This window comes from Pollicipes pollicipes, unplaced genomic scaffold (genome assembly GCF_011947565.3).
Source record: "Pollicipes pollicipes isolate AB1234 unplaced genomic scaffold, Ppol_2.1 Scaffold_7262;HRSCAF=8765_pilon_pilon_pilon, whole genome shotgun sequence".
Lineage (NCBI taxonomy): Eukaryota > Metazoa > Arthropoda > Thecostraca > Pollicipedomorpha > Pollicipedidae > Pollicipes > Pollicipes pollicipes.
Genome location: NW_023597055.1, coordinates 3,075,355 through 3,103,021, shown reverse-complemented (window position 1 = coordinate 3,103,021; position 27,667 = coordinate 3,075,355). Strand labels below are relative to the sequence as shown.

The 27,667-nt window shown below is 62.8% G+C and overlaps 1 protein-coding gene across 2 annotated transcripts; it reads right to left on the bottom strand.

Moving 5' to 3' along the window:
- Positions 1 to 567: 567 nt before the first annotated feature.
- LOC119113992 (protein rhomboid) lies at positions 568 to 27,667 on the bottom strand. Of its 2 annotated transcripts, none has more exons than XM_037238228.1 (6): positions 20,264 to 20,319; positions 18,910 to 19,022; positions 18,191 to 18,308; positions 5,004 to 5,164; positions 2,578 to 2,797; positions 568 to 2,227 (listed from the first exon to the last, which is right to left on the bottom strand). In XM_037238228.1, the coding sequence occupies exons 2-6, from the start codon at positions 19,020 to 19,022 to the stop codon at positions 1,916 to 1,918; spliced, it is 924 nt and encodes a 307-aa protein (XP_037094123.1). In that variant the 5' UTR covers positions 20,264 to 20,319; the 3' UTR covers positions 568 to 1,915. The 2 variants fall into 2 exon arrangements, with proteins under 2 accessions (XP_037094123.1, XP_037094124.1); XM_037238229.1 differs by lacking the exon at positions 20,264 to 20,319 and adding an exon at positions 27,550 to 27,667 and having other exon boundaries at positions 569 to 2,227.

Here is a 27,667-nt window from a genome sequence, read left to right as displayed (position 1 = left end):
CCACCGCTGTGCTTTAAGGACCCGCGGTATCAGCGCGGCTCTTCGTAACTTGAATGGATGACGACGATCTGGGGACAATCCTCCCGGAACATCATGCAGGGCTCGCTGATCTGATGCATCATGTGGTTGAACATGAGGTAATCCCGGGCTCGGACACGTTTGACCCGTGCTAACATCGCGACGAGGACTGATAAGGGAACAGAATCGCACGCCGCACAAACCGTGTGCCGTGGCGAGACGGGATTACACGTTGTCGAGTGTGATCAGCGAGGTTGACCAGTTTAAGAAAAGTCTGGTGTAAGGCAATGTTTTCGTCTATCGGTCTGCGGATCTGCAGACGGGATGAAGCCATCAGCTCTTCATACTTGCCGACGGCCATCTGGCGCCTGGCGTGATTGCGGTGCCTTTGGCGGCGCAACTGGAGGCTCTTGTTTTCGTATGGCGCGGCCGCTCCACAAAACGGCGAAGGTAGGAACGGTGAAGAAGAAACCCGATGCATAACTGAACGTGACGCCGCGGGCTTGTGTTAACGTGTGTAAACCGGTCGGGCTACGAGGGCATATATGTAACGCCAGGTGTCGTGCATTCAGCTATATTCTTCAATATCAGAGTTACACGCATGGAACAACAGAATCCCAGCACAGGAAATGCGCGTTTAATCCAGACAGCCAGGCATGCGACATCCACCACCGGGCGCGACACATCTTGCGCCGGCAGTGTCCCATCACAGGCCAACCCGATGACGTCACCGGTCCCAATGACGTCACCACGGCGACAACGGCGGAATAGAGCTGTAGAATGTTGGTCGGTCCGAGCACGGGACCAGCCCGGCCCGGCCAGGCGCGCTGATATGTACGGGCTAATCCGGAGAAATTATGTGCACGTGACTGAGCGAGCTATCCCAGCGCGTGATAGCTGATCGGGCAGTTCGAGCTGACAGACAACGCGGGGGCACGCGCCCCGACACTTCACGAGTATAAAGTCACGATGGTTAGTGTCGACAGACACCGGACAAACAGCACACATACCACCCAGCTCAACGACGCGCTATGACTAGAAAGGCCGCCTGGCCGGCGGGCGGCGCCCGCAGCCCGCAGCGCGTCGTTCACACAGCTGCGCAGAGCACACAGACGTTCCGAGTCGCACACGCGCATGCGCGTTCGGACGGCCGACCGCGGGTTCGGCGGAGGCACGCGACCATCACTGGACGGCGGGACGCGGCCGGGCCGGGCGGCGCGGCCCGAGGCCACGGAATGGCTCGGTCGGGAGTGGGACGGCTCTCGCGCTTTGGGAGGTAAGACAGTTTAGCTGGGCAACGGATGGGTGAAGGACTTCTGACTCGGATCTAAGAAGGCTCATCTATGTTAGCAGACGGATCCCTCGAGCCGCCACTGCGACGGCTGGCTGGTCCGCCGCCGGGCCGGCCGAGGGTACTGCTCTGTGATTCCAGGGCGGAATGATATCGACAATGACAGCCGTAGGGAGACTGCGACGGCGCATTCTCCAGAAACGCATCAGGACAGCGCTAACGCTACACCACCACGAGAAGCACATGCCGGTCAAATCGTCCCACATCACCGATTTCCGTCTCTGGCGGCTCTCAACAAACCATGACTCAACAGAACGACTACGACGCGGTACTCAGCCAGGCAAACACAGGGAACACAAATGCTACCTTCTTTGGTACGTGGATGCATTTCGGATATTGCCGTTGCTCACTTCCGCGCTGCACGGCGGGCGCGGCAGGCTCAGATCGCCGCCGGGCCGCAGTCTGGACAGGCTTCTGGCCCCGCACGCCGTGCAGCCTCACTCCTGGTGCGTCTGCACTATATCACAGCATGGGACGGACGCCGGCCGGCCGACGCTCAGGGCCAACGCCCCGGACGCCGGCGGCGGCCTCGGGCGGCGCCATCACTCACACGAACCTCTCGTTCGCCGGCGTGTGGAGGATGTTGAAGATGATGGCGAAGAGCGTGCAGGCGATGTACGCGCCCAGCGCCAGCCACCACACCAGCTGTTCGTGCAGCTTCTGCTGGAAGTTCTTGAGCACCACGAGCCCCAGCGACAGGCCCGCCGCTGCACCGGCCAGGTGCGCAACATAACTTACAGCCGGCTCAACAGATGGCACTGGCGCGTACCGGTGGTAGATGGCGAAGCCGACGTCGAAGCTTGCGATGAGAAACACTATGAGCAGACGGAAGACGCCGAACTCCATGTTGTGGTAATTCTGAAAGCAAACGAGGATTTTATTGGCTACTCGTGATCGGCATGCGCAACAAGAGGAGCAAACACGATATAATGAAAGGATTCATTCGCCAAACAACCTCTCACAAATATCGTTGCAATGAGCAGCCATTTTGCAGTCTGCAACCGGCAACAGATGCAATGATGAGACAACATACTAGATCACACGAGCAAGCACTCCATTCTCGACGTCAGAGGCAAAGGATTGTCCAAACATTTTGAGACCAGGACTGATGCTTCAATCAAGTTTTTAATGTTGTTCTTCACGTGATCATTGAAGCAGCCCGCCCAGTGTAAGCATCGAGCGGCTCGATGTCAGCACGCCAAACTCACCAGCAGGACGTTCGCGATATGGGCCGCCAGCAGAGCGTACACGCCGCCGGAGGCTCCCACCAGGTACACCTGGCGGCTGGTGTCGCAGACTGAAGTTCCAAGACTGCCCGCCAGGACGCCGGCCATGTAGACGGTGAAAACGCGGGCGGAGCCGTGCACCATCTCCAGCGGCAGGCCCACCACCAGCTGCACGAGCAGGTTGAAGATCAGGTGCCACCAGCTGCGGAGAGCGCGGCATCGTTAGAGCTCGGCAGCAGCAAAAACCGTGTGAGCAGACTGAAGATCACGTGTCACCAGCTGCCGAAAGGGCAGACGGCGGTATTCCAAGAGCGTCAGTAATTCCACAAACTATACCGGCAAGTTAAAGGACAGGTAGCAAACAGAAGGGCGACCACCCACACTGTCACACCGAAGCATTGCAATTTTCAGGTGCCCCAGGAAGCAGAGCTGCTTCCAAGACACGCCAAGGTAAATCACATATCAATTGGTATATCAACCAAAGTTAACTTAAATCACGTAATTTGTTCAGTACATAAGCGAGGAGCCATGTTCACACATATAATGCCTCGCTATTGCACGGCTGTCATGGCTATTACTACTGCCATATATGCAAATGAAATCAATCAAAGATAAATCAGGTTAATCCCGAATATGAGAAACGATGTTGACAGGCACATCAGCCACAGACAATGGAACATTAAAAAGCAGGCGAAAATTAAAATAATAATATCTTGCAACCAACAAGCAGGATCGGCTTTTGTTTCCGTACGTACATCAATCATCTATGGCCTGGAAAGAACCTCTCAATGAAACATTCCAGTCGACGCACGTAAGATCTCCATCCAAGCAGAACAACTATTAACTCAATCCATTGCGATTCCTCCCGATAGTCACTGGCCTAAACAGACAAAAGATCGTGGATTTCTTCTGGAATTCGAAAGACCGCGTATAACTAGGTCCACGTCCAGCAGCAGGAAGCCCCAGAAAATGTCTGAAATGGGGTTCCTCGCATTGCGACAGCCGGGCATCGCGAGGCAGCTGTCGAACATTCAAGATATGTCCTACCACCGGCAGCCGGCCGGAAGTGCGCGAGACGAGAAGCGCCATCACGGCCGACGAACCGAGCCCTCGCAGGCGGGCTCCAGCCACGGACGGCGCCCAGCAAGCGGCGCCGACCGATCCGCCGTTGGCGCCCGGCGTCACCGCTCGCAGCGAGGACCGTGCGCAACAGTGCGTGTCTCACAACACCCGACCTGACCGTGGAAAATGGGCGGGCGGCGCACCTCCCGCTGTCTACCTGGCGCCCGGATGATATTTTCGTGGTTTCCCACCTGAGCGGCGGATTAGCGGCGGACATTTTTCTAGGCGCCGGCCGATCCCCGTTGGCATTTATTGGGAATGTCAAACTTTGAAAGAGCCCTCAAATTCGATCGGGCTCCGGCCGATATGGTTGAACGTCCGCGTGGTCGTGCCGCAAGAGTGACCCTTACGGCGCCGGGCGGCGCCGTGCCCGGTTATTTCACTAAGCTGTCGCCGGCAGTCGGCGCTGATCTAATCCGACCAGCGGCGGACGGCGCACGTTCGTCCATAGTGGCGCAGTGACAAATGAGCCGCCGCCCGCGGCCACCGGCAGACGGCTCGGCCGCGGCGCCGTCTCGCGCCGGCCGCTCAGGAGCCCGTCGTCCTGTTCGAGCCAGCACGTCGGCGGCGTGAGTCCTGGCGCGGGTCGCCTCCGATTGGACGCAATGTGCGAGCGGAGGACGTGATTGGTCAGCGGCGGAGCCGGGAGCGACGTCGCAGGTCACGTGACTTCGCAGGGTGTCCCACGAGTCCGCGAATACATCGACCACAGCCAACCCGGGCGGTCACTCCGAGATGATGCTGCAAGAGTGGCAGCACGCCAAAATTGCCGATCGGATTGGCTTAGGTCGGAACCTCGCGGATGGCGCCGAGCAAAAAAGAGCAACTTACAGAACTATTGACAACAACCTAATCGCGGACTAATTGGGCTCGGTCGTCGAAGCCAAACCACTGGAGTGCAAAACTGGTCTGTAAACTGGCGAGGGACACTCTCGCATGCCTGAGCTCCTTGTGACATGTGTTCTCTTCCATTGTGGCGAGCGGCTGGTGATCAGGCCTCAGAGTCACGACTCACCGCAGGCAGGGCAAACGAGACACCACCAGCACGGCTCGACACGATACTACGGCAGAGTTAAAAACTCCGAGTTGCATCATCGGTCACCGTGTTGTTATTACCCCACACCGAGTCGGTGTGGAGCAGCGGAACAGGCGCCTGTCGCGGCGGCGCGGCGGCGGAGAGGCGGCGCGGCGGCGGAAAGGCGGCGTCGCGGCGTCGCGGCGGCGCGGCGGCGGAGGGGCGGCGCGGGGGCGGAGAGGCGGCGCGGCGACCGAGAGGCGGGCCTCACCTGGCGTGCAGCACCATGTAGGTGACGAAGCGCCAGGCTTGCCAGCGCCGGTCGGGCCGGTACAGCAGCACGGAGTCGATCGGCACCGGCGTCACCGACGAGGACGTCTCATGGCCGCCCACCTCCAGGCCCGTCACCGTGTAGTAGATGAAGAAGCCCAGCTGCAACGAGGGCGAGGCCACGGCTTAGACCGCAGTCCATCGGCCGTCAGGTCAGCTGACGACGGCAGCGGATCGGGTCATCCAATCAAGCCAGGTTGCAGCTCGCCTGCCGTGCTGGTGGGTGCGGACGGGCCTTGTCATCCAACGAAAGGTCATGTCATCCGACGAGAGGTCATGTCATCCGACGAGAGGTCATGTCATCCGACGAAAGGTCATGTCATCCGACGAAAGGTCATGTCATCCGACGAGACCGTGACGCCCGGTCAGCGCAGGTCAGCTGGAACGACCCCGTGATTAGATCCGAGCAGGTCCCTGTCGAAGGCACGGCTCCGGGCCGTCTCAGGGGAGCAAGAACACCGCTCGACACGGAGCCCACGCCGCAGCTCGTCAGACACAGACGCAGACACGACGACGGCGACGCCAGACAGTCAGAGAGCAGACAAAGCTGACCGAGACAGGCTCATTGCAGAGAGGCACGTGCATCGTGGAGTCATCAGTTCAGACACGACGACGGTGACACCAGACAGTCAGATAACAGACAAAGCCGACCCAGACAGGCTCAGCGCAGAAGGGCATATGCGCTATGCAGTCATCAGTTCAGACACGATGACGGTGACGCGGGACAGTCAGACAACAGACAAAGCCGACCCAGCCAGGCTCAGCGCAGAAGGGCGGGTGCGTTATGGAGTCAGGGAGTGCTGGGCTGGACAAGGAGCCGACGTCTCGCGCAACAGCCCGGCCACCGGCCGGTTGAAGTCGGACCGGATGAACGAAAACGGCGCCCTGCTACCTATCGCCAAACGCCGCCCACAAGTGATGGTGATGATTTGGGCTTTAGTGCGCGCCGACTACCCTGGTCATATGGCGCCCCGCCGCCCACAAGCTACAACCTGTGATATCAATGGAAAACGTGTCCGACCCCGCGCCTTCGAGTGCAGTTGCTTTTGGGTGACGCAGCACTTGTCAGGCAGCACCCTCAGATTAGTACTTTCCCAATGGAGAACTGAACCCGGGAGTCCCCGCCCAGAGGCCAGGTAACTTGAGCGCCGCCGGCGGCGGCGCGCTGTCCCGCGCTGCCTGCCGGCCGGTCGCCGGGTCGGGTCACGTGACGGGGGGGGGGGGGGGGCAGCGGGCGCGCCGGGTCAGCGCGATACGGCGCGCCGCGCGCCGCGGAACATTCCTCGCTTTTTGCCGGCGCGGCCCGAGCCGCCGTTGAATAAGGATGACCCGTTCGACGGATGCGCCGCGACCGCCGCGCAAAAACGCAAAACGCCGGCGCCCGTCGCGGCAGCGCCGCCCAGCAGCCGGCTAATTGTGACGGCGACACGAGGGCGTGGTCCTGCCCGGCCCCGGCGGCCGTCTGCATCCCGCTGCCCGGCCCGGAGGATCCGTCAGGCCGGCGCTGGCCCTGGTGCTGGCGCTGGCCGGAGGAGAGGGCTTTTTGTCGGCCGTTGATCAGCGCGGTGGCGGCTGGGTCGGTGTGCGCCGCGGGCAGCCCCACCCGACCCCCGACCCCCTGCGAGAGGCACGCCGGGTAGTGCGGCCGATGCGCGGCGGCCACACGCGTCGCGCCGTCCGCCGGCGGGGAAGCAGCGGCGCGGGCCCGGTTCAAGCGCTGGCCCCCGGCCGGCGTCTCCTCCGGCGTCGGGTCGCAAACCGGAGGCGCTCTGACCCACACCAGCCTGACGGCCGGACGCGGTCTCCCTCCGCGCCCGAGCACAGCGCCGTCTCCGAATTCCGGCTGATCGTCACAGCCGACGCCACATAACCGGCTGCAGGGAACCAGCCAGCACCGGCGGCCGGCCGCGCCTGCGCACTAACGGGCCGCAGCGCGCCGGCACGAGCGCGTAGCCTCTCGGAACACCTGCTGTAGCCGGGCAGATACCCCCGTGCGCGCTCAAGACCATGGCAAAGGCTGGCAGCGACGGAAGCGACCGGTGGGTTCCTCTCCTGCTTCCGCGGGCCCTTGCGGCGAAAGATCTCGGCCGCCGAGGTAAGAGCTCCAACACCCGGCTTCCGGTCTCCGACCTCAGCAGCTTCATCGGCCTAAAATCGCCTGCGGCGCGTGACCACCGCTCTGCCGTCCTCTCTCGAGCGGCCAAGCGTGGCCGGCTGGACGCCTCACCTGCCGCCGGGGGGGGGGGGGAGGGGACGGATGCGGAGCGGCGCGGCCCGCCCCGCCGGCCGCGTGACCCCCGGGGCGACCGGTCAACCGCGGAGACGCATCCGGCGCGTGCCAGGCCCACCTGCCGCCAGCAGCGGCGGCGGTGGCGGCAGCGGCGGAGTGCACCGCGCCGCGACAAACACCTGAGCGGGCAGGTGGCGGCGCGTGCCGCTGACGGAGGGCGGCGGAACGGCGCCGGCGGCCGCCCGGCCAGGCAGGGCGGCGCCGCGCCGGCGGCAGACGCTGGCCGCCCGCTGACGGCGGCGACGACCCCGGCCGCTGGAGCGGCGCCGGCGGGCTTCAGAGGAACTGCTGGCCGCGGAGGACCCCCGTCGAGGACCGCCGCGCCGGGACCAGGCGGAGGGCCTCCCGTGTGAGGACCACCGAAGGCGCGCGGTGCACAAGCGAGCGGAGGGCCGTCAGCGGCTCTCTGCTGGTTGCGGAATGCTACGGAGCCAGCGCGATAGCGATGCCTGAATTTGTCCGTACCACAGGCGACTGCAGGCGCCCGCGCTGCTGATGTGGACACCTGACTGCTGCGGACCACTCAGCGGACCGGCCCGAGACCACCAACCAGGAAAATCGCCGGCGGAAGTAGGCGATCCGCTGCGGTGGAGGCACGCGTCACGGGCGCGGGGGCGAGGGGGTCCACTTCGAGGCCCGCCACGGTCTCAAGACGCCACGAAATCTGGCTCATGTCGCCAAACCGACACGCGTTGTGAAACCCGCCGCACGCCCCGCAATCCGCCCCACGCCGCAATCGACCCCGATCCTGCACACACGCCGCCGGGCCTCTGGACACCCGCCGCAAACACGCCCCGACCGCCAGAGCCGGCCAGCACCGTGGGACCTCCGCCGGCGACGGCAGGTCTCTCGCCGGGTCAAGCGCCGTGGCCAGGCGTCCAGACCACGCCCGGAGCGCGTGTAGCCACTCGGGAGGGGGAGGGGAGGGGGTGCAGGTCTCTGGGCGCCAGGTGCCGGCGGTAATGGGTTTTCCAGGCGGCCGCACACCGAGCCGTGCCCGGGCATTCTGCGGGCTGCGCCGGCTCGCCCCCCCCCCCCCCCCCCCCCTAATCGCTATCACCATCCGAGTCAGGGCGACGGGGTACACTCCGGCGGTGAAAGGTGGACAGCGACGGCCAGCTAGTGCAGGTCAGAGCGAGGGCTGTGCTGCGGAGAGCCGCGGTGCCAGCTGCGGACAGCCGAGTCGATCCCGTTGGTCGGCCGCGACAGCGCCGTCCGCCCCCCCCCCCCCCTCCCACATGTCGGTGGGGAAGGCCAGCTAGCCTCGTACGACAGCCGTGCCCGCCAGCATCACCAGCTCGTGGCTGGCAGGACACTTTCCATTCTGCGATGTGCACACAAATATGGCAAATTGGGCTGAGTTTTAGAAAGGCGAGCAAAACCAAACGATGGTCCTGCATGCATTGATAAACATAGCCTTTGCTGAGGTGAGCATGTGTCAACCTCCCGTGCCCTCTCATTCACCCCATGACCACCGTGTGCGTCCGGGATCGCTCGGCGTCCCTGCCAGCTGCGGCTGTTCGGTCCCGGTCCCAGTCCCAGTCCCGGTCCAAGTCCCTGTCCTGGTCCAGGTCCAGGTCCAGGTCCCGGTTCCGGTCCCGGTCCAGGTCCAGGTCCAGGTCCAGGTCCGGGTCCAGGTCCAGGTCCGGGTCCAGTCCCAGTCCCGGTCCTCGTCCTGGTCCAGGTCCAGATCCTCGTCCTGGTCCTGATCCTGGTCTCGGCCCCGATCCAGATCTTCGTCCTGGTCCCGGTCCCGGTCTTGGTCCCGGTCCCGGTCCCGGTCCCGGTCCAGGTCCAGGTCCAGGTCCAGTCTCAGGTCCCGGTCCCGGTCCCGGTCCCGGTCCCGGTTCCGATCCTCGTCCTCGTCCTCGTCCTCGTCCTCGTCCTGGTCCTGGTTCTGCTCCTGGTCCTGGTCCAGTTGTAATGACCCGGTCACAGTCGCCGTGCCCGGTCGGCGCCGCCGGCGCCCCCGTCACGCCTCGCCGGGGGCCGGTCTGGGCGCGGCCGCTACATTGTGCGCCGTGATTACACACTCACGGGTTATCCAGGGCCGCCCGCATCCTCCCCCCCCCCCCCCCTCCCCCTAATGGTCTGATTCGAAGGCGGTCAGCGTGGAGGCAACCGTGGCGCGCGAGCGGCGCCGCTGTCCACGTGCCTCCACGGGCTGATGCGGTTTGGCGGGGGAGGGGACTGAGCTGCAAAGCCCATTTCCAGGAGGCGTGGAGAGCAGGAGGCCGATCTGAAGATTGATGATTAAGAGACCCAGGTCTGCAGATGTTTTGGTTTGTTTTTTTTTTGTTGCACAATGGTTTACTCAGGTGTGCCAGCCGCAGGCTAACCGGTTGAATGCTTGCGATCGTTGCAATTATTGGGAATGTGGAGATACGAAACCTTGTCACTGATTGTCACTGACATCTGCAGATCATTGATGAACGCTTCAATAGATCCCACCACGACTGAATAAATCGATGCAGTCGGCCGAATGGCTTCTCGTTGCGCGTTTTAATCACATTCGGTAACTTTCTGTAGCCGAATGAGCTTAACCCTCTTCAATCACGAGCATCCACGCTTCAGGAAACCGCTACCTAAACGCGTGATGACCAGGATCGGTAAGCGGCTGAGACGAAAAAAAAAGAAGATAAACGTCATGTGGATGCCGGATAGTGCAGTCTATTTGGACGCAAAGCGCTGACACGAGCTTAACTCGTACGGCGGTCCTCCGTTCAGAAGAAATCATTTCCATAATTGCATCAACAAAACTGCTTGCGTGATGTGTTGGCAAGCGGCCAAAACAGTGTAATATGGTAATGCAGACAACGAAGACAGGTTTCCGATGCATATTGGAACCCTGGGCCAATGTGGCTGGGGCACCGAATGATAGAATATCGGTCGGTGTCCTCCTTTCGTTCAGGCCGTTTCACCTCTGAATACGTCGGGTCAAACGGTTCAACCGCTCTGGTACAGCATCGTCATCGCGCATTGATACGTAAAGACCCCAGCTCGATTACAAATGCACGCGATTATTACCCCATCTAAATGCCTTCCATCGTCGTTTAAAGCCGTCGCATTCCAGTCGTGATTGCAATCTAGATAGCCTCTCGCCGTCAGTTTGGCCGTAACCAATGCTGCTAACTCAATCGTCCAAGCAAGCTGCCTAGTGCCGCGCATGGCCTCCCAGAACATCTTCCTGGCGGCGCCTATTGCCCGACCGAGCCACGCGATCCGGCCCCCATTATCCCCAGGTCTCCCACGCACTGTGTAAACTGGGCCACCTACGCCAAAACTGTGGAAACCGGGAAACCGCTCGCGATGAAAGCGCAGGGGCGGCTCCAGGCCAGCAGCCGGGTAGGCGGCGGTTCGCCGCCGCCACCGCCGCCGGGACGCGCCCGCTGCCGGAGTGGGGCACGAATCCGGCGCGTGACCGCGGAGCCGCTGGACGCGCCCCTGCTGCGGCCGGCGGCCCGTTAAGATCGGTCTCCGCCGCTCATCGGTCACTCCCGCCACACGAGCGCGCCGGCCCATGGGAAGCACGCCGGCGACGTTCCCACCAGCCGTCTCGAATTCGCGCGCGGCGCCGGGCCGGCCGGCGCGCTCTCCCGGCCGGCCAGCCGCCTTTCCAGCGGCCGGCGCGGAACAGGAGCGGCCCCGGCCCGCCGGCGCGTGACCGGCCGCAACGCACGGCTTGTCCGTCGCCAGGTGACCCGCCCCGCCGCCGGCTGCGGCCCCCGGCGCCGACCGCCGAAGCCGCGACGATGCGTCCGGTGTCCAGCCGGCCGGCCCTCTCTCCCCTGACCTCGACGGGCTTCAGGATGCTGGCGGGCCGGCCGGCCGGCAGGCTGAGCTATTAAGAGGACGGGGCGGCGGCGCGCGCCGCACCCCTGTGACGGCGCCGCGTCACGCGAGCCCGCCGACGCCCAGCCGGACCCGGGCGACCCGGACCGTGCAGCGGCGGCCCCTCACGCGCCGAGTCGACCGATCCCACCGCCACGAGGCTTCGGCGGATACATTAAACGCTGCGGAAAAGCAATTCGATCCTATCCTACCCTATCCTATCGTTTCATTTCATATCATAGCCTATCCCTTCCTATTCTACTCTGCCCTTTCCTATCCCATCATTTCCTATCCTACCCTTCCTTATCCTATCCTTTCATATCCTATCCTATCCGAACCTAACCTATCCTATCCTATCCTATCCTATCCTATCCTTTCCTATCCTATCCTATCATATCCTTCATATCCTATCCTTTCATATCCTATCCTATCCTATCCTTTCATATCCTATCCTTTCATTTCATATCCTATCCTATCCTATCTTTTCATATCCTATCCTTTCATTTCATATCCTATCCTATCCTATCCTATCCTATCCTATCCTTCATATCCTATCCTTTCATTTCATATCCTATCATATCCTATCCTATCCTATCCTATCCTATCCATATCCTATACACATCCTATCCTGATCCCCTTTCTGCCTTATGTCCTATGTTGATATTTTCCACACTATCCTCGCTAGGTTGCATCGTTATGATAGGTGTAACATCCTGGGGCTGGTTAATGTCGCTATGCATTGGCCCAATTAAGAAGTGTGCCACATATGTCTGCTCAAGCAGGTAATTACGCGCATGCTGGTCTCAGACAAGAACATCTGGTCAACCCTTGTTGCATTTTTGTACATTTCACTGCAGCAGTGACTAAACCACCTGCAATATTCATAAATTCCTCCACAATCTGAATATTCCATAAGCATGACGAATCTGATGAAAATGAGCCACAGCACCAAGACAAACCAAACGGTGCAAAAACGGCAGTATCTCTGGTAAAACTCCGAAATCAGACCGTGCTCTCACTCCACGAGTCCGCGTGGCCCCGCGGGGACACGCGAGCGAGGCACCTTCACTCGCCGTGGCGCCGAGCCATCAGCCTCACCGATGACAAACGGCTCGTTATTTTAGGGGACAAACCCCGCCTTTTTACGTCTCACAAACGCGGAAAAAGGAGGCTCGTCGTCGTCGACGGCGGAAGCGGGCGCTTTTTGTCGGCGTCGACGCGCGTGCCCGCTGACGAGCCGGGGCCAGGTGACCGGGGGTCGCGGCCGGGGCCGGGGCCGGGCCGGGGCCGGGGGACGGCCGAAGTAGGGCGGCTGGGCGCTGGGGGTCGCTGCCGTCACTCGGCGCCGCCGCTGACACGTTGACACATGCGGCGACGGCGGCGCGCCGGATCTGGCTGACGGCGGGGGCGGGGGCGGGGGCGGGGGCGAGGTGATGACGTCAGTCAGGGCCGGATGTCCGGGGAGCGGCGGCGGCGGCGGCCGGCAGCCAGAAAATGAAGCCATTAGAGCATTCTTCCCGGCACCACAGCGCGTCACGCGGACTGCGGCGAGCATGGCGCACACAAAAACCCCGCCGTTTGAGGCACGTCAGGCCGGCCGTCGTAAATAGTCGGCGCTCTCGCGAACGCGGCGTTTGCGGCGTTTCGGCGTTGTCGGCGCGCTCATTTGAGGGGCGGGCGGCGCGCACGTGGCGCCGATACGTCACCGGCTCTGGCCGTTTGTGTCGGGCTTTGTCTAAATACCCGCTTTGAACTCATTATTTGGCCGGGGCGTCTGAGAGGGGCTGGTGTGGAGGGGGAGCGTGGGGGACGCCCGAGGCGGCGGTCTGGACGACACGAGCGCGTCTGGGATCTCCATGGGTCTCGTCGCTGGCACCGGCCACTTTTGCGAGATGGGCATCTGGCCATCTATGAAGGACACCGCCGCATGTTATATGGCATGTCGCATTAGGGCCCTTGTTCACTCTGCAACGATGTGACTGGTTTTATAGTCGGCAGCGAGGCCGACAAAGAAACACGAAACGAGTCGGCAGTATTGGTAAGCGATTACTAGATCTACGATATACATCGACGGTGCTGTGTCAGAATTCGCGAATCGTATGAAATAACGGCATCGCTTGCGAACGGGCAGAGCTAAACCCCTGCGGCGGTCTGGCTATCTTGAATACCCACGAACATCCAACTGCAAAACAAGTCGCAGTACCAGTACCACAACACTCGCGTCACGTTCTCTCGCCGCTTGGCACCCCCTCCAAGCCACCTCGGACAGCCACAGGACCGGCTGACGAGCGCCATCCACGCGTCATCGCTCAGCAGCCGTCATCACCGCCGCCGTCACCACTGCCGCCGTCATCACCGCCGCCGTCGCCGGCCGGCCGGCGGCGCGGCGCTGCGGCGGGCGGCGCGCGCCACGGCCGGCTGCCATCCCGTGCCTGACCCCGTGACCCCGGCGATCGGCGGCGACCCCGGCCGACCCGCCGCCAACAGCTAACGATGGGAAAGCCAGACGGGTTGGCCGCCGCGCCATCGACACAGGTATCGGTCGTTGCCAGCCGTGGGAGCGCGCCCGGCCGTCTCGTGCGCGCTGGTCTCGACACGCACCTCCGAGATGGCGGCTCTGGGAATTGGCACCGACGGCGGCGGAGAACGCTTGGCGGCTGACGCGGTAGTCAGATCGAGCATGCGACAGTAGAAAAGTGGCAGAATATTAACCGATTCGATTAAAAATGGTTTGGGGTGATGCCTGCGATTATAGCATCCCTCGCCCGTGGATGTCGCCTCGCTCGGTCACGGGCTCGGTGCGTGCGGGCCCGTGGAAAGAGGCTGTCCAGTGAGCGACAAGGTCAAATGACGTGGAAAATTCTGACACCTTGGAGAATGGATGATGGGGACGGGCGGGGTGAGCGACCGCGTCAATTTCCACTCAAACGAATAGTTGTAACGCTTTGATCTACAAGATCGCCACTTCGGCGACTTCACCGCCTCAGCTGTTTTCAAAATCCACCACCAGTGAATGCGTTGCCAACTCCCGTGACGTCCCGCATGCCGATCCAGGCCGCGATTCTCGCGCAAGCGCTTGCGTTTAAACAGCGGGGCTGAACGCAGCTGCAGGGCAGCGTCAGCCCGCGAGTCAGGTCAGGTCAGTAAGGTCAGTAAGGTCGGGTCAGGTCAGTAAGGTCAGGCCAGTGAGGTCAGGTCAGGTTAGTAAGGTCAGTAAGGTCAGGTCAGGTCGGTAAGGTCGGGCAGACCCGCTCCTCACCGCACCGGCACCACCTCGACCAGCCTTCTCGCACGGGCAGGACAACTATGCAGCGTAGACGCCGATGGGCCGTGAAAACCACGGTGTCCGCCGGGCGCCGGATCAGTGATAAGCATGCTTTCACGGAGCCACGCGAGCGCACTAACGTCCTTAAGTCTGCACCAGTGTGCAAGAAGGCCAGGCCGGGAAGACGGGCGCCTCAGACTCGGAGCTTAGATACTCCAGTATCAGGGACTTCATCGAGCGGGGGCGGGGGAGGGGTAATCCCTTCACACGCCTCGGGGCTCTGCTCGCAGACACGTCTTTAGAAAGCCCCGCGGCTTCGGCCGACCTCGCCGTTCATGAAATCCGGGCAGTCCGCGTGGTGTGCACGACAGATCGCGAACTCCGGCCGGCCGGCCGGCCAGCCGATGCCGGCGGCAGGCAAGTCCCCGCCCGTCAGGGCTCTGTACTGTGAAAGGTCGGGTAATCCGCCGGCAGCGGCTGCGGCCGGCGGCGCGCGCTCCTCTCTTGCTCGGGCTCGTGCTGTCTGGCCGGCTCGGTTCGGCGGCGGCGCGTGCGAGGGCGCACGTGAGGAGCCGCACGCCCCCGCGGGTGGCGGCGCACGCGAGAGGCATGCGCCCCTCCACTCTTGCGGCGCCAAATGAACGCCCGATTGTGCAGCGTGAACTAACGGGGCAACTTCCGGGTGAAATGGGGCCTGTCTCCCACCGCGGTGTTCGTTGCCTCCTCACGCGGTCTACCTTGCCTCATCCCGCGGTCTACCTCGGCTCTTCCCGCATGTCGGGTTCGTGACGAAGGGGCATCCACGCTTCCTCCAGACGTGCTTGCACTCCCACCAAGGCTACAAGGCTGAACACGACCGTCTCCGTCCACTCACACGATGGTTTGATGGCCAGTACGTCGTGCGCTGTTCGCCGTCTTTTTTCATCACTTCAAAATAAAAAAGTCTCTTGCTGTGTTCGGCCGGGTGTTGCTCTTCCATAGCGCGGTCCTGCACAGGTGAAAGGCACCCGAATTCCCAGCCGTGCAAAGCAAAGTACGCCTGGGGCGACGCCCGGGGCGCTGCCAAAACGGCGGGCCAGCTCGCGTGGGAATCGGGATATTCCCCGGAGCCAGCGCACCATAACTCACGGGAACGGGCTGGCGGCGGGGCGCGGCGCCGCCTGCCCATTTATAACGTGCTATTAGCCGGCGTGCATGGCCGCCGCGGCCGTCCAGCGTGACCTTTGACCCGCCAATCGGCGCGCGCAGCTACGGGAAGGTCAGATCTCATCCCGGCCCGGAGCCGATCATGGGAACTACGGCGGACGCCCGGCGCGGACGCCGGCGCGGGAGTACGGGGACGCCGTCCCGCGCTCCTCCCACGAAACGGCGCCGCGTTTCACGAAACCGTGCCGGCGCCGTGACGGTGCCTCGCGGTCCACACGTGCCGCGTGAGGAAGGGGAGACGCGTGAGGAAGGGGAGATGCGTGAGGAAGAGGGGATGCGTGAGGAAGGAGAGACGCCCGAGGAAGAAGCACACTCAGAACATTGTACCGTCACACCGAGCGTGGCGTTGGGTGCCGAAATTGCCCCGAGCCTTGCGCCGGACCCACCGTCGGGAACGGACCCACCAGACCACACCGGACCGGACCGGACCGGACCGGACCGGACCGGACCGGACCGGACCGGACCGAACCGGACCGGACTGGACCGGACCGCGGCCGGCCCGCCAGCGCCACCGCCCAGGGGTGGAGTGGTGGCGCGTGGGCGGCGCCGGCCGGCCCGGGCCGTATTTGGCCGAGCGGCGTGGGACGGTGCTGTGACACACGCCTGACCCGCCCGACCCGGCTCCGGCTCCACACACGGATACAGACGGGACGGGGGCGGCGCCGTCGGCCCGCCCGCCCCGCCCTGTCCCTGACACGAGCCCAGAGACAGGCAAGGTGACAACGCCGCCTCGCCCCCGGCCTGCGCTCGGACGTGGACGGGGTGTGAGGATCACCAGCTGAGCTCCTGCAGCTGAGCTGCGCGGACGGCCGGCTGTCCAGTACACTGTCTCGACGCGGATCATGGGCGGGCCGGCAGACGGGCGGCGCAGACGGCTGCTAGTGGCGCGCCCTCGACGGCGCCAACACAGCCGGAGCTGCCTCCGGTCAGTTTCGGTTGGAGGTCGGCGTGGCCCCGGGCGCCGGGCGCCTGCCGCCGCACCCCCTCCCCCCCCCCCCCCTCCGCTCCCGGCGCTCATCTCTCCCGACCGGCGTGTTTGGAGAGCTCCGCTGATGAGCCGCGTGTGTCACCAGCCCACCAATCACGGCGCGCGCCGGCCGCACGTGCCCGCTGCCAGCCGGCTTCGGGCGCCGTGGGGCGGGACGCCACTCAGCGCCGGGATCCGCCGGCCAGCAGGGTCTGACTGCGCCACCCCGTACATGCAAAAGTCAACCGGTCCATAACACATCAGGCACATAACCACAAAGGTCACTGGGCCGTAGCCTTGTTCGCCCGGCGATTCCGGGCCGCCGGCGGGAAAGCCGCAGCGCGCGAGGCGGGCACGGGAACCCCGCGCCGTCGAGCGTAAGTCCCGCGCTGTCCGCGGCCGTGCGGAGCAGCAGTCCGCAGCGGACACGGCAGCTGCGGAGTACATGTGTCCGCGACAGATGTCCCGCTGTCGGCCGGCTCGGCGGACACGTGTAGCGGCCGTGTCGGGAGGGTGGGCGCCGGCAGCCGTCAGGCGCCGCACCGATAGGACATCGGCGCACCTTTTTGGGTGGAGGCCTCATTGAGTAGGCAGGGCTGCAGAGAGCATGGCGCTGCGCCGAGGCGGCACTTGGCCGCCCTCGGCCGATGACGAGGCGGGACCTGGCGGGACCTGGCGGGACCTGGCGGGACGGACGGGACACGGCGGGACACAATGGGACGGGCAGAAAACGGCGGGACAGGCGGACGTGGTGAAACAGGCGGTATGAACCGGGGCGGGCAGGACATACGAGAACGCGTGGGATATGATGGGACGCGGGTGGATGGCGTACGGCGAGGCTCAGCGAACAGGCGGGACACAGCGCGGTACGACCTGGTAAAGTGGGACAGGCGGCCCAGTGTTACAGTGTACACAGCGGGGCAGTGGGCAGGCGAGAGAAGACAGTCGGAAAGACCGTCTTCGAAAGAACGGCTGGGGTGAGACGACCGACGCGGCACACAGACCGGCCAGAACAGCGCTGGGCCACGCCAAGACAGGCCTTATGACGCCGGGAGCGAGCAACAATCGCCGGGACGGCGTCATATCGGGACATCATAACGACACACACTGCAGCGAGGCTGAACAACAAGCAGCCAGCACCACAGCGGGACGCGGCGGGACACAGCGGGACGCAGCGGGACTCGGTGGGACTCGGCGGGAGCCCAGAGGCCAGCGGGGTCCCAGCCGCCGCGCTAGCCCCCGCAGCCGATACGGCACTCACCCACACACGTCTGCATATGAATACTGTTGTGATTTGGGCGAGCAACGGGCTGCAAGGCTCAGCGGCGTCGCCGAACAGCTGCCGACGCTGAGCGGCGGCACCGTCCAGAGGGGACGGCCGGCCGTACCCACCCCCATTTAAAGTGGAAAGGCAGAACTTTTCACGACCTCGGTTCAGCTTTCGGGAAATACACATCTTCACGCGCGGTATTTGAAACGCCCCCCCCCCCCCGTCCCCACCCATCCCCCTTTCCCCCGAGATTATTCGAGGAGACTCCACTCTCGGCCGGAGAGACGGCGGCCGCCTACCTCGAGCAGTGTGACGGAGACGATGAAGAGAGGCGGCGGGCAGCACCGGTAGTGGTCGGCGTAGTACTTGCGGTCCCTCTCGTCCGTCAAGTACTCGTCCGCCACCAGCTTCACCATCCTGCCGGCGACCAACACCGTGTGGTGATCGGTGATGGTGACACAGGGAAGGGTGGACGTGGCGACGAAGACGTAGTTGGTAGATCACCAATGTGATGGTGACCCAGGGCATATGTTGCCAAGTGGTGGTGACAGAGGGCGCAGGTCACCCCGACAATGGTGGCACAGGGTGGTGAAACAGAGCGTACAAGTATTTGAACTCAGCTAATAAATACGCAGGCAAACATGCGTAGCTTCATCTCTGCAGTCGAGTAGATCGTCTAATGTGGACTGATGTCTGATGTGTTATCCAATGTGATGCCTAATGTGTCTGATGTCTACTAAGAACGGCTCTGATTCGTCCGGACCCGCCCGGCGGCACGGAACGCGCAGCTCGACTCGAGTCAGGATGAGGCATGCGCCCGCGGAGTGAGTCACTAGTCCAGCCGCCGCGGGACGGGGCGACTCTGCGCTGTCCCGGACTGCACTCGGACACTCCCACGTTTGACCTGCCCCTCTAGGAGGCGTCTGGCGGTCGTTGGCGCGTCGGGACCTTGCACCAGGCGGGCGCCGGGTCCTCACAACATGCGGGGGTCGGATGCTCTGACCTCTCCCACACTGACCTCTGGAATGCTGAGACGGGCTTGGTGATGAGGTGGAAGTCGTTCTCGCTGCGCACCTCTCTGTCGCGGTGGTGCACGGCACACTTGAAACTTCGCGATCTTTTCCCTGTCATCTGCAACAAGACGCGACAGTGAGCGGCGCACTGGCGAGCGCGGCTGGCGACCAGACCAGACCAGACCAGACCAGACCAGACCAGACCAGACCAGACCAGACTAGACCAGACCAGACTAGACCAGACCAGACTAGACTAGACTAGACTAGACTAGACTAGACCAGACCAGACCAGACCAGACCAGACCAGACCAAACCGGGCCGGACTGGACCGGATCGGAGCGGACCGGAGCGGAGCGGACCGGAGTGGACCGGACCGGACCGGACCGAACCAGACCAGACCAGACCAGACCAGACCAGACCAGACCGGACCGGACCAGACTAAGTTATTGAGGACGAATGTGTGAGGTCACGTTTCGCGGCACTCCGCCTCATGTCAACACTCCTGTCAAAACCAAATCCATAACGTGACCAATCGCACACCAGATGGCGGCAAATTAAGCGCAGCCGTTTGCGTGTCAACGCCTGATAGCAATCCACCACAATGCGAGCACACCTGTCCCTGCAGCGTGAGCAGCGCTCGTGCGAAAGGTCTGCTCCAGACAGGTGCCCCGGCCGCGCCGGGCCTCGTCCAGCACACTTCACCCGGCAAAAAGCGCCGGCGCCGGCCGCGTTTTCAGTATTCCCGCCGGCCCGGGCCGGGGCAGAGGGCAGGCACGCTTTTTCACGGCGCGCGCCGCCCGCCCGCGTGCCGGCGCCGCATAATTCAGCAGCTGGAGCTGGGACCATTACCGGATCCGCGGCGAGGCGAGCGACACTGCCAGGCGGCGCTGGCGCCGGTGGCCTCGGTCAGGTCAACCGCACAGAGGCAGCGGCGTGGAAAAGCTCGGAAGATTGGGTAAAAGCTCGGAAGATTGGGTAAAAGCTCGGTTTCGTGAAAGGTTGACCGAGGCAGAGCTTGCGGGGGTTGGTGATGCAGGGTAAGGTCTGACTTCGGACCCCGGTGAAGCCCGCCCGCTTTTCAGGGCGCTCTGGTCATGACAGACGCGGGGACTCTGGTCACGTGACCACTGGACTCCACCAGACGAAAGATTCGCGGAAACGGAGTCTGGCTGATGGCATGTGACAACGGCGCTCAACAGTGGACTGCGGGCCTCCTCTGAACACTGAAAACAAGCATAGTTGAACATGTTGCCTCACAGACAACACTTTTCAGGAATAATTACCTGCGAAATAATTAGATCACGGCGCTAATTATTATTTCGCGGCCTGGGAATCCACTCGAGAAGCTCAGCAAGTCACCTGTTCATCCGCTGCTCAGCCTCGCCCGCGCCGTCGGCGCCTCGCACCAGCGAGCGGCGCCCCAGGCGGCGCCGGGTCACCGGGTCACCGTTTGATCTCGCCGCGGGCGGTGGCACGCGCGCACACCAAGCCGGCCGGCCGCAGCACTGGCTCTGGCCGGCCGGCGCCGCGCCGCCCACGTGGCCGCCCGAGCGCTGCCAACTCGTCGGCGCCGACGAGCTAGAGCATCGACACCGACGGCCCGGCGCGGCCCAACATGGCGTGCTGCGCCGCCCGCTCGCCGCCACCATCGCCTCCCCCCCCCCCCCCCCCCCCCCACCTCCGGCGCTGTATTGATAATCTCGAATCTCGGATAATCTCGGTGCTTTTTTCTCGCCTGCAACTGACGGTTTCTGTAATGCCAGTCTTCGGTTCGACGCACTTTTCTGGGTAGGACATCGCTATAGTGCGCGGGCAGGCTTTGTCAGAGTTCTGCCTTCCTTCCAACGTGGAGCGATTTTGTTACGATACGCGAAAGATCAAAGCGGAGCCTACAGGCTATAGGCTTAATCGTTGCAGTACATAAAACAAAATATATAACAGGCGCATTAGGGGCGCGGGAACCTGGGAGGAAAGCGGAAGGGAGGGGGGGGGGGGGGCTAAGCTTCGCGACTTTCTGAAGATCTAACATTGGTCTGTGGACACTGGATGAAAGAAAAACAAAAGCCACTATCGCCTCCCCCAACTTGGGAGGACTTCCGCCTCCATCAGGATTCGAGTGAGCTTGGACCAGGTGCGAGTGTGCACACACATGGGGCTCACTGAATTTCGAAAGCAATCCGTCACAACTAAAAAACGACTAAACCTGCCATCATAACGAGGCGGACGGCGTTTTAAAATCAATCGTTTTCCTTTCGTTCTAGTTGTCGGTTGGTCAGCCCACGCCGACCACCGCCGTCCGTGACCGCGCCCGCTTCAGCGACCATGGCGGGGGTGGCGCTGGACGAGCCACCCCCGCGCACGCCACTGGCCGATCCGAGGGGGGTCAGACAATGGGGGGCGGCGGCCGTTTCCGAGCGGGACGCCAGCTTCCGCCGGAAGCCGCGTCAGCTGGCGCGGCGCGGCGGCGGCAAATACGGCGCCGCGGCGCGGCCGACCGGCGATAATACCTGCTGTTTGCACTGGCACTTCCCCTTCTGGCGGCGCGGCCGGCGCCCGACCGGCCGCCTGTTCGGAAGGGAAGCCGGCACAGAGGCTATCGATCAGACCCCCTCCCCCTGCGTAGGGCGCCGACGGCCGAGCGGCCGCCACCGGCCAGTGGAGCTGCGCGCTGCCTGTCTGTCGCACGCGACACTGATCCCGCAAGGCTGCGGACCTCGCCACGTCAGGTGACAGGCTTCCCAAAGTTTACGGGGTCTGACACCATGTCCACGGACGTTGCGTGGAAGCGAACGCCTTGAAATGTCGGACGCCCCAGAGCTCTGCCCCGTGGCGATGCCCCGCGTGGGGAACATGGTCATACAATGCTGCCCATATCGCCCCTGGTCCGTACACGTCCACCGTATGGTCAGCTGGCCCGGACCGCCGTCCGGTGAGCTGGCCCGGATCGCCGTCCGGTGAGCTGGCCCGGAGCGCCGTCCGGTGAGCTGGCCCCGCACCGCCGTCCGGTGAGCTGGCCCGGGCCGTCGCCCACCCACGTCACCGATCAGCCACCGCACGATCTCACAAATTCCTCTCTGTGAGCTCGCCCCGGGCCATCGCCCGCCTCACATGCCGTGCAGTCGCCTGTTCCGCGAACGCTTGACCAAGGGGTACGCGCCCAGCCCTAATCACAGGCGGCGGCGACTGCTGGCGCGGGGCGGCGGCCGGGTTCCGCGCCGGGCGGCCGTTAGCCCGATCCGGGAACCCAGCGCTGCCCCGACGGCGCCGGCATCTCGGCGCGTCGGGCGCCGAGGGAGGTGCCCCGCCCCTTCCCAGAGCGGCGCCGGCCGTCGGCTCCGGCCGGCTCCGGCCGGGCTCCGGCCCGGGAGCGGGCGAGCCGGCGCTCGGCTGCGTGCCCCGGCCGGCCCCGGGCGCTGTTCCGCGGCCTGGCCACAAATCAGAGCCGACAGCTGCCCCGGGCCGGGACGCTGCCGCCGGCGGAGAATGCTGCACGCGGCATGCAGGCGGCGGCAGTAAGGCACCGCAGCGGCGCCCCGGGCGCAAGGCTGGGACGTCGTCAGCGGGGCGAGGGAACGCCTCTAGAGCAGACCGTATGACGTCAACGGAGGAACAGTGGAATGCATTAACAGTCACGACAGCTCTGTTAACGATTATGTAAGAAAGATGGCCTCTAAAAAAATGTTGGGCGGGGGACGAATTCCTCCCCTAGGAAACATCTTATGCCTTTCGGAAAGCCATTGCAGTTTCTTCCATAAACGCAATAGCCAATTCCTCAACGTGACCTGGTTTCGATCAGAAAATATAGTTATGTCTTGAAAGAATCCTTGTGAAGGCTTCGACTGCGAACCTCTGTTCGAACTCTCTTCCATGAAAATGTGTTTGCCTTCTTTTATAAGCTTTGTGCTGTGTTAAAAACTCATCGGTGGAGAAACGCGTCATTTCACCCGACCCGGCCTGCTGCGGATGGCTCCGTTACATTTTACCTGTGGCCGGTGCAGTCAGTTGGCGGTTTGCTTCAGCGCCGCCCACGGCGCGCGTCCGCCGCGGCACCTGTCATCCGTCTGTCATCCGTCTGTCACTCGTCTGTCACCTGTCTGTCACCTGTCAGGACCTCGAGTCGGTCTCGGCTGACTGCCAGCCGCGAGCTGACTGGGGGTCAAGGTCGAAGCGACCCCTCGGACCATCAAGCCGGGATTTGACCGTGTCCTCACTGCCAGGCAGCGTTCGCGGTCCCCGCGTGAGCACAGCACTGGCGCGCGCCTCTGCAGAAAGGGCGCGGCGCGCTGCCGGTCCGCGACGTGAAGCCGACAGTGCGCCGGTCAACCTTCCACAGGCTGACCGGGATTGGATAAAGGTGTTACGTAACCGACAGAACGTGCGTCAACATGTCACCGGAGGGCCCCCGCGGCTGCGCACCGCCCGACCCACAGGTCACGCCCAGCACAGGTCACAGGTCACGCTCGGCGTAGGGCACAGGTCACGCCCGGCGTAGGGCACAGGTCACGCCCAGCGCAGGCCACAGGTCACGCCCAGCGCAGGTCGCAGGTCGCGCCCGGCGCAGGTCACAGGTCACGCCCAGCGCAGGTAATAGGTCGCGCCCAGCGCAGGCCACGACCTGGTTGCAGGGCGACAGCCCGTGGCGCCGAGCCGCGCGACGATGATTTGCGCTTTTGGACGCCGCAACCTCTTTGTCGCGGAGCATGCAGTCGGCAGCCCAGTCGACCGGTGGCGAGCTGGGAGCGCGGAGGGCGTTCCCCGGGCCGGCCGAGGCGCGCGCCGCACGCTCCGCACCCCGCCGCTGCCGGATCGATGGCCCCGCGTCACGGCGCCCGTCACAGCCGACGTCACGTGACGGCGCCCGCCCGCCGCCGGCCGTGGTTCTGACGTCACACGGCGCGGGTCACGGGGCGAGGCGACGAGCGCGGGGAGGCTGGGGTCTAGGCCCCCACGCGACAGCGCGGCCTCGTGGCTGGGGCATCGGCCGGTATCCCTCCGAGGTTCGTGACGTGGCGGATGTGCTCCCCGACTGCCGTCGCAAAGCACGGCCACGGGGCATGCCGCACCGTCGGCGGGTCGGAGCGCATAAACAGGCGTAGCCGGCGTGTCAAAATATAAACCTTTGGGTCAAAAACGACACCGTTTGTGGAACATTTCGGGCTCCCAGGTTTTTAGACCTTCATGTTATTTCGGTTTCCCCGTCAGGAATAGCTGACATTTCCGCCGATTTCGTTCTCTTTCTGGATATGGCGAAAACATTTCGGCCTCGAAGACACCTTTCGCTGAGGCGATTTCGGCACACCGTCACAGCGCGCGGACAGACACAGTCAGGCCCTGCTGTCTGCTGAGCGCCACCGCGAAACGAGACGATCTCCCGGAGAAGCAGCCGTGCCTGCACAGCGCCAGTGGACGCGGCGACGGCCGGCAGCAGTTGGACTGCACCGGAGCGCGGACCGCAGCGCGCGGCCGCCGGCGGTCGGACCACCCCCGCCGGTCGTCACCGCCGGACATCAGGGGCCACTTAGGTCGCAGGCAACCGCCGCCGTGAGAGAACGCGCCCGTGAATGCGGTGCATAACGAGCGCGGCGAAGGTGACAACTCCGACGGAGCGCCGCCGGTCTCAGCCGTGGCCGGATGGGGTCAGGCAAGGTCACCCGAGGCGAGGTACGGACAGATCATGCCTGACAGGGACGTATGACGTCAGACAAGGTCGGACGAGGTTGCCAGAGGCGATCCAGGGACAAATCAGGTCTGCCACGGATGCATGACGTCAGACAAGGCCAGACAAGGCTACCCGAGGCGAGGGGAGGGCAGATCAGGTCAGATAGGGACAGATGACGTCAGACAATATCCGCTGCGGTTCAGATGACGTCACCATCGTGCAGACGAACGATCGGGGATATGCCGTTCCCGACCGCGTTTCGCAACGGCAGTGCTTCACGGGCGCAAACGGCTCACCTCGGATAACTTCACGGTTGCGATGGGTGTCCCAAGCGCTGGTGTAGCACCCCCCGGTCGGCTGTCTCCTGTGAGTCCATGGCCGCCGTTTGGGAATTTCAACCGACACCGCAAGCTTTCACAAAACTGTCAGCGGAGCTCCGGCGACGCTGAGCTTGTACAGCCTGATCGAGTTTGTTTCGGCGAGGGCGGTGAGATCTGGCTGGTACCAAGGCCGCGGCAGGAATTCCCACCTGACCTGGCTCACCGGCTCCCCCTTGATCTCCGTCACCACCGGTCCCACACTAGCAGACAATTGGGGCGGCATCAGACCGCTTTACGAGGCCCCCAGCACACTTAACACGTGGTCACGGGCATTTCTGCTGTTGGGCAGACGATGCTGCACTACATGCACCGTGTGCATGCACGGCTGTGAAACGGCACCCCAACCACTAACAGCGGGGTTGGTCTCATGCTCTGGCTACCTTCTCCCAGAAGCTAATGTCTATCTGCATTCCGGAAAATGGTACCTATAAAGAGACTTGCGGACTAGCCAAGCCACTTGGTGAGAATTCCGCAATCTTTTCGCAAAAGTGCGGTTATCGGCTTTCCGGCACGCGAGGATACGGTTCCGCGTCCAGGTGACCGGCCGCGGACCCCCGAGGGGCCGGCGCAGGTGCCACGCGGCGGCCGTCAGCCTCGGTCACCTCACTGATGATGCGTCTTTCACTCCAGCAGCGGACGGAAGTGCCATGCCGCATGTTGGCGCAGCCTGAACGGGCCAATACTGACGAGATGGGACCAATGCTGACGAGATGGGACCAATGCTGACGAGACGAGACCAATGCTGACGAGATAAAGGAGCCGCTGAAGAGACGGGGCCAATACTGACGAGATGGGTCCGCCGCTGAAGAGAAGGGACCGCCGCTGAAGAGAAGGGACCGCCGCTCACGAAACGGGACCGGATGGGACCGGGCCGGACCATTACGGCCGGCACGGGACCGTCGCAGGCCAAGTCAGCTATCGAATGCACAGGTGACGTCGCGGGCGCAGTGACAAGAACGAACACACATGCGCGGGATGTGTTGACCTCCAGTCCGCGGGAGGGGACTCTAGTGCAGACCTCATCGGTCTGCACCGATGCATCGGTCTGCATCGGTCTGCACCGACCTCATCGGTCTGCACCACCAGTCACGGGGCCGACAGCGTCAGCAGATCTGCGCGCCCACTGGCAGATGCTGCCGGATCTCAGCTGCTTCATCCTCTGCGCACATTCAAAGCCATCATCCGCAGGGCGAACGAATGACTCTCTGATCTCGTTCCAATCCATCCGTTTCAATCCAAGCCATCCGTTTCAATCCCACCCGTCCGTTAATCCAGTGCTCCAGCTTGTGTCGGTGCGAGTTCGACGCGCCATTGGCTTGACGTCAGCGGCGGAAGATAGTGGGCAGCGCGCGGGCGTGTTGGGCCTACGGCCGGTCACGAAGGGTATGATCATCTGTGTTGCACATAACTGGCGGTGGGTTAAGCTTCCGTCAACACGTTCATTTCGCGCCGTGCTTAACTGGCTGCAATGCGATCCGTCAGTGGATTTAGTGCCTCGGCCTGACAAGCCTTTTAGCCAAACAAAGAAAACCGGGGATTTGCGGTGAAACCTGAGCTTGCCATTTGGCAGATTAGCTCGTGCAATTCCATGGCCTTACAATGCATAATTCAATGGGGCCGGCCCCCATCCGTGTCAACAGATGGTTTGGTCCTAAGAATTGTTAGGTGAGGAGTGGAACCAGGCCGATTTAGGATGTAAGCATTGATTATTTGGCTGATGCGCTTATGTTCATTCCGATTTTCAATTTTGTTCACCACGGTGTGCATCCGTGGCGCACCTGCCAACGGTCTCTTGTGGTGGCGAAGCGGACAGGGTGATTTGGAGCATCAAATCAGCGAGGTGATTTGATGCCCCAAATATGCCTAATTGTAGGCACTGCTAGAGACAGCCGCTCAACGCAGACCAATGACGCACAATGACATTGTTGGACATAATCGTAATTAATTAGAATGGGATGAAAGAACAAAAACGACAAAAAAGTTTAAAAGAGCGGCGCTAAGAGTACAGCAATGCGGTGTGAGACGAGCTTCCAAAACGGGAAATCGAGCTTTACGGACAGATACGAGGCGACGCGTATTAACTGGTTCGCAGGATAACAAGATGTTGGGTTTCTCCAAACATTTACAGGCGCGTTCGCTCGTAGCGGCTGGCGAGGTGCTTCTCCGTGGCTGCAGGGGTTCCAGCAGCATTACATTTTTCCAGTCAAATTTCGCACGAAGGATATCACGCACGGCCGGGACTTCCCGAATAGTTGGAAGGGCTCGTGTCCTAACCTGCACTCAAACACGGTGCCTTTAGACGATACATGTAAATAATCGTCTAAAATCAGAAAATGGCCCCGCTATCCTTTCGAGAACAAAATCTTTCAGTCTGGCACCAGGCACCATGTTGTCTTAAAACAACAATCAATGTCATTTCAGTCACCGACTATTTCTTCCAAGTCACAGCCCCACATAAGCAGATCGGACCAGGCAACACCTGTTGCTACATGTTGCGGGCACGACTGATCGCGCCTCACCATCACCACTGGTGCAGTCCACGTCCCGCACCACCGACACCAGCCCACACACACACCAAGCGGCCGGCTACCGGCGGCGGCACTCACGCAACTCAGGCGCCTCTCCGGACTTGAGGTGCCGGCGCGGCGCTGCAGCACCAGCCCCGACGATAGGCGATCAATAACCACACTCGAGGCACGCCGGCGTCGCCACACCACCCGCCAC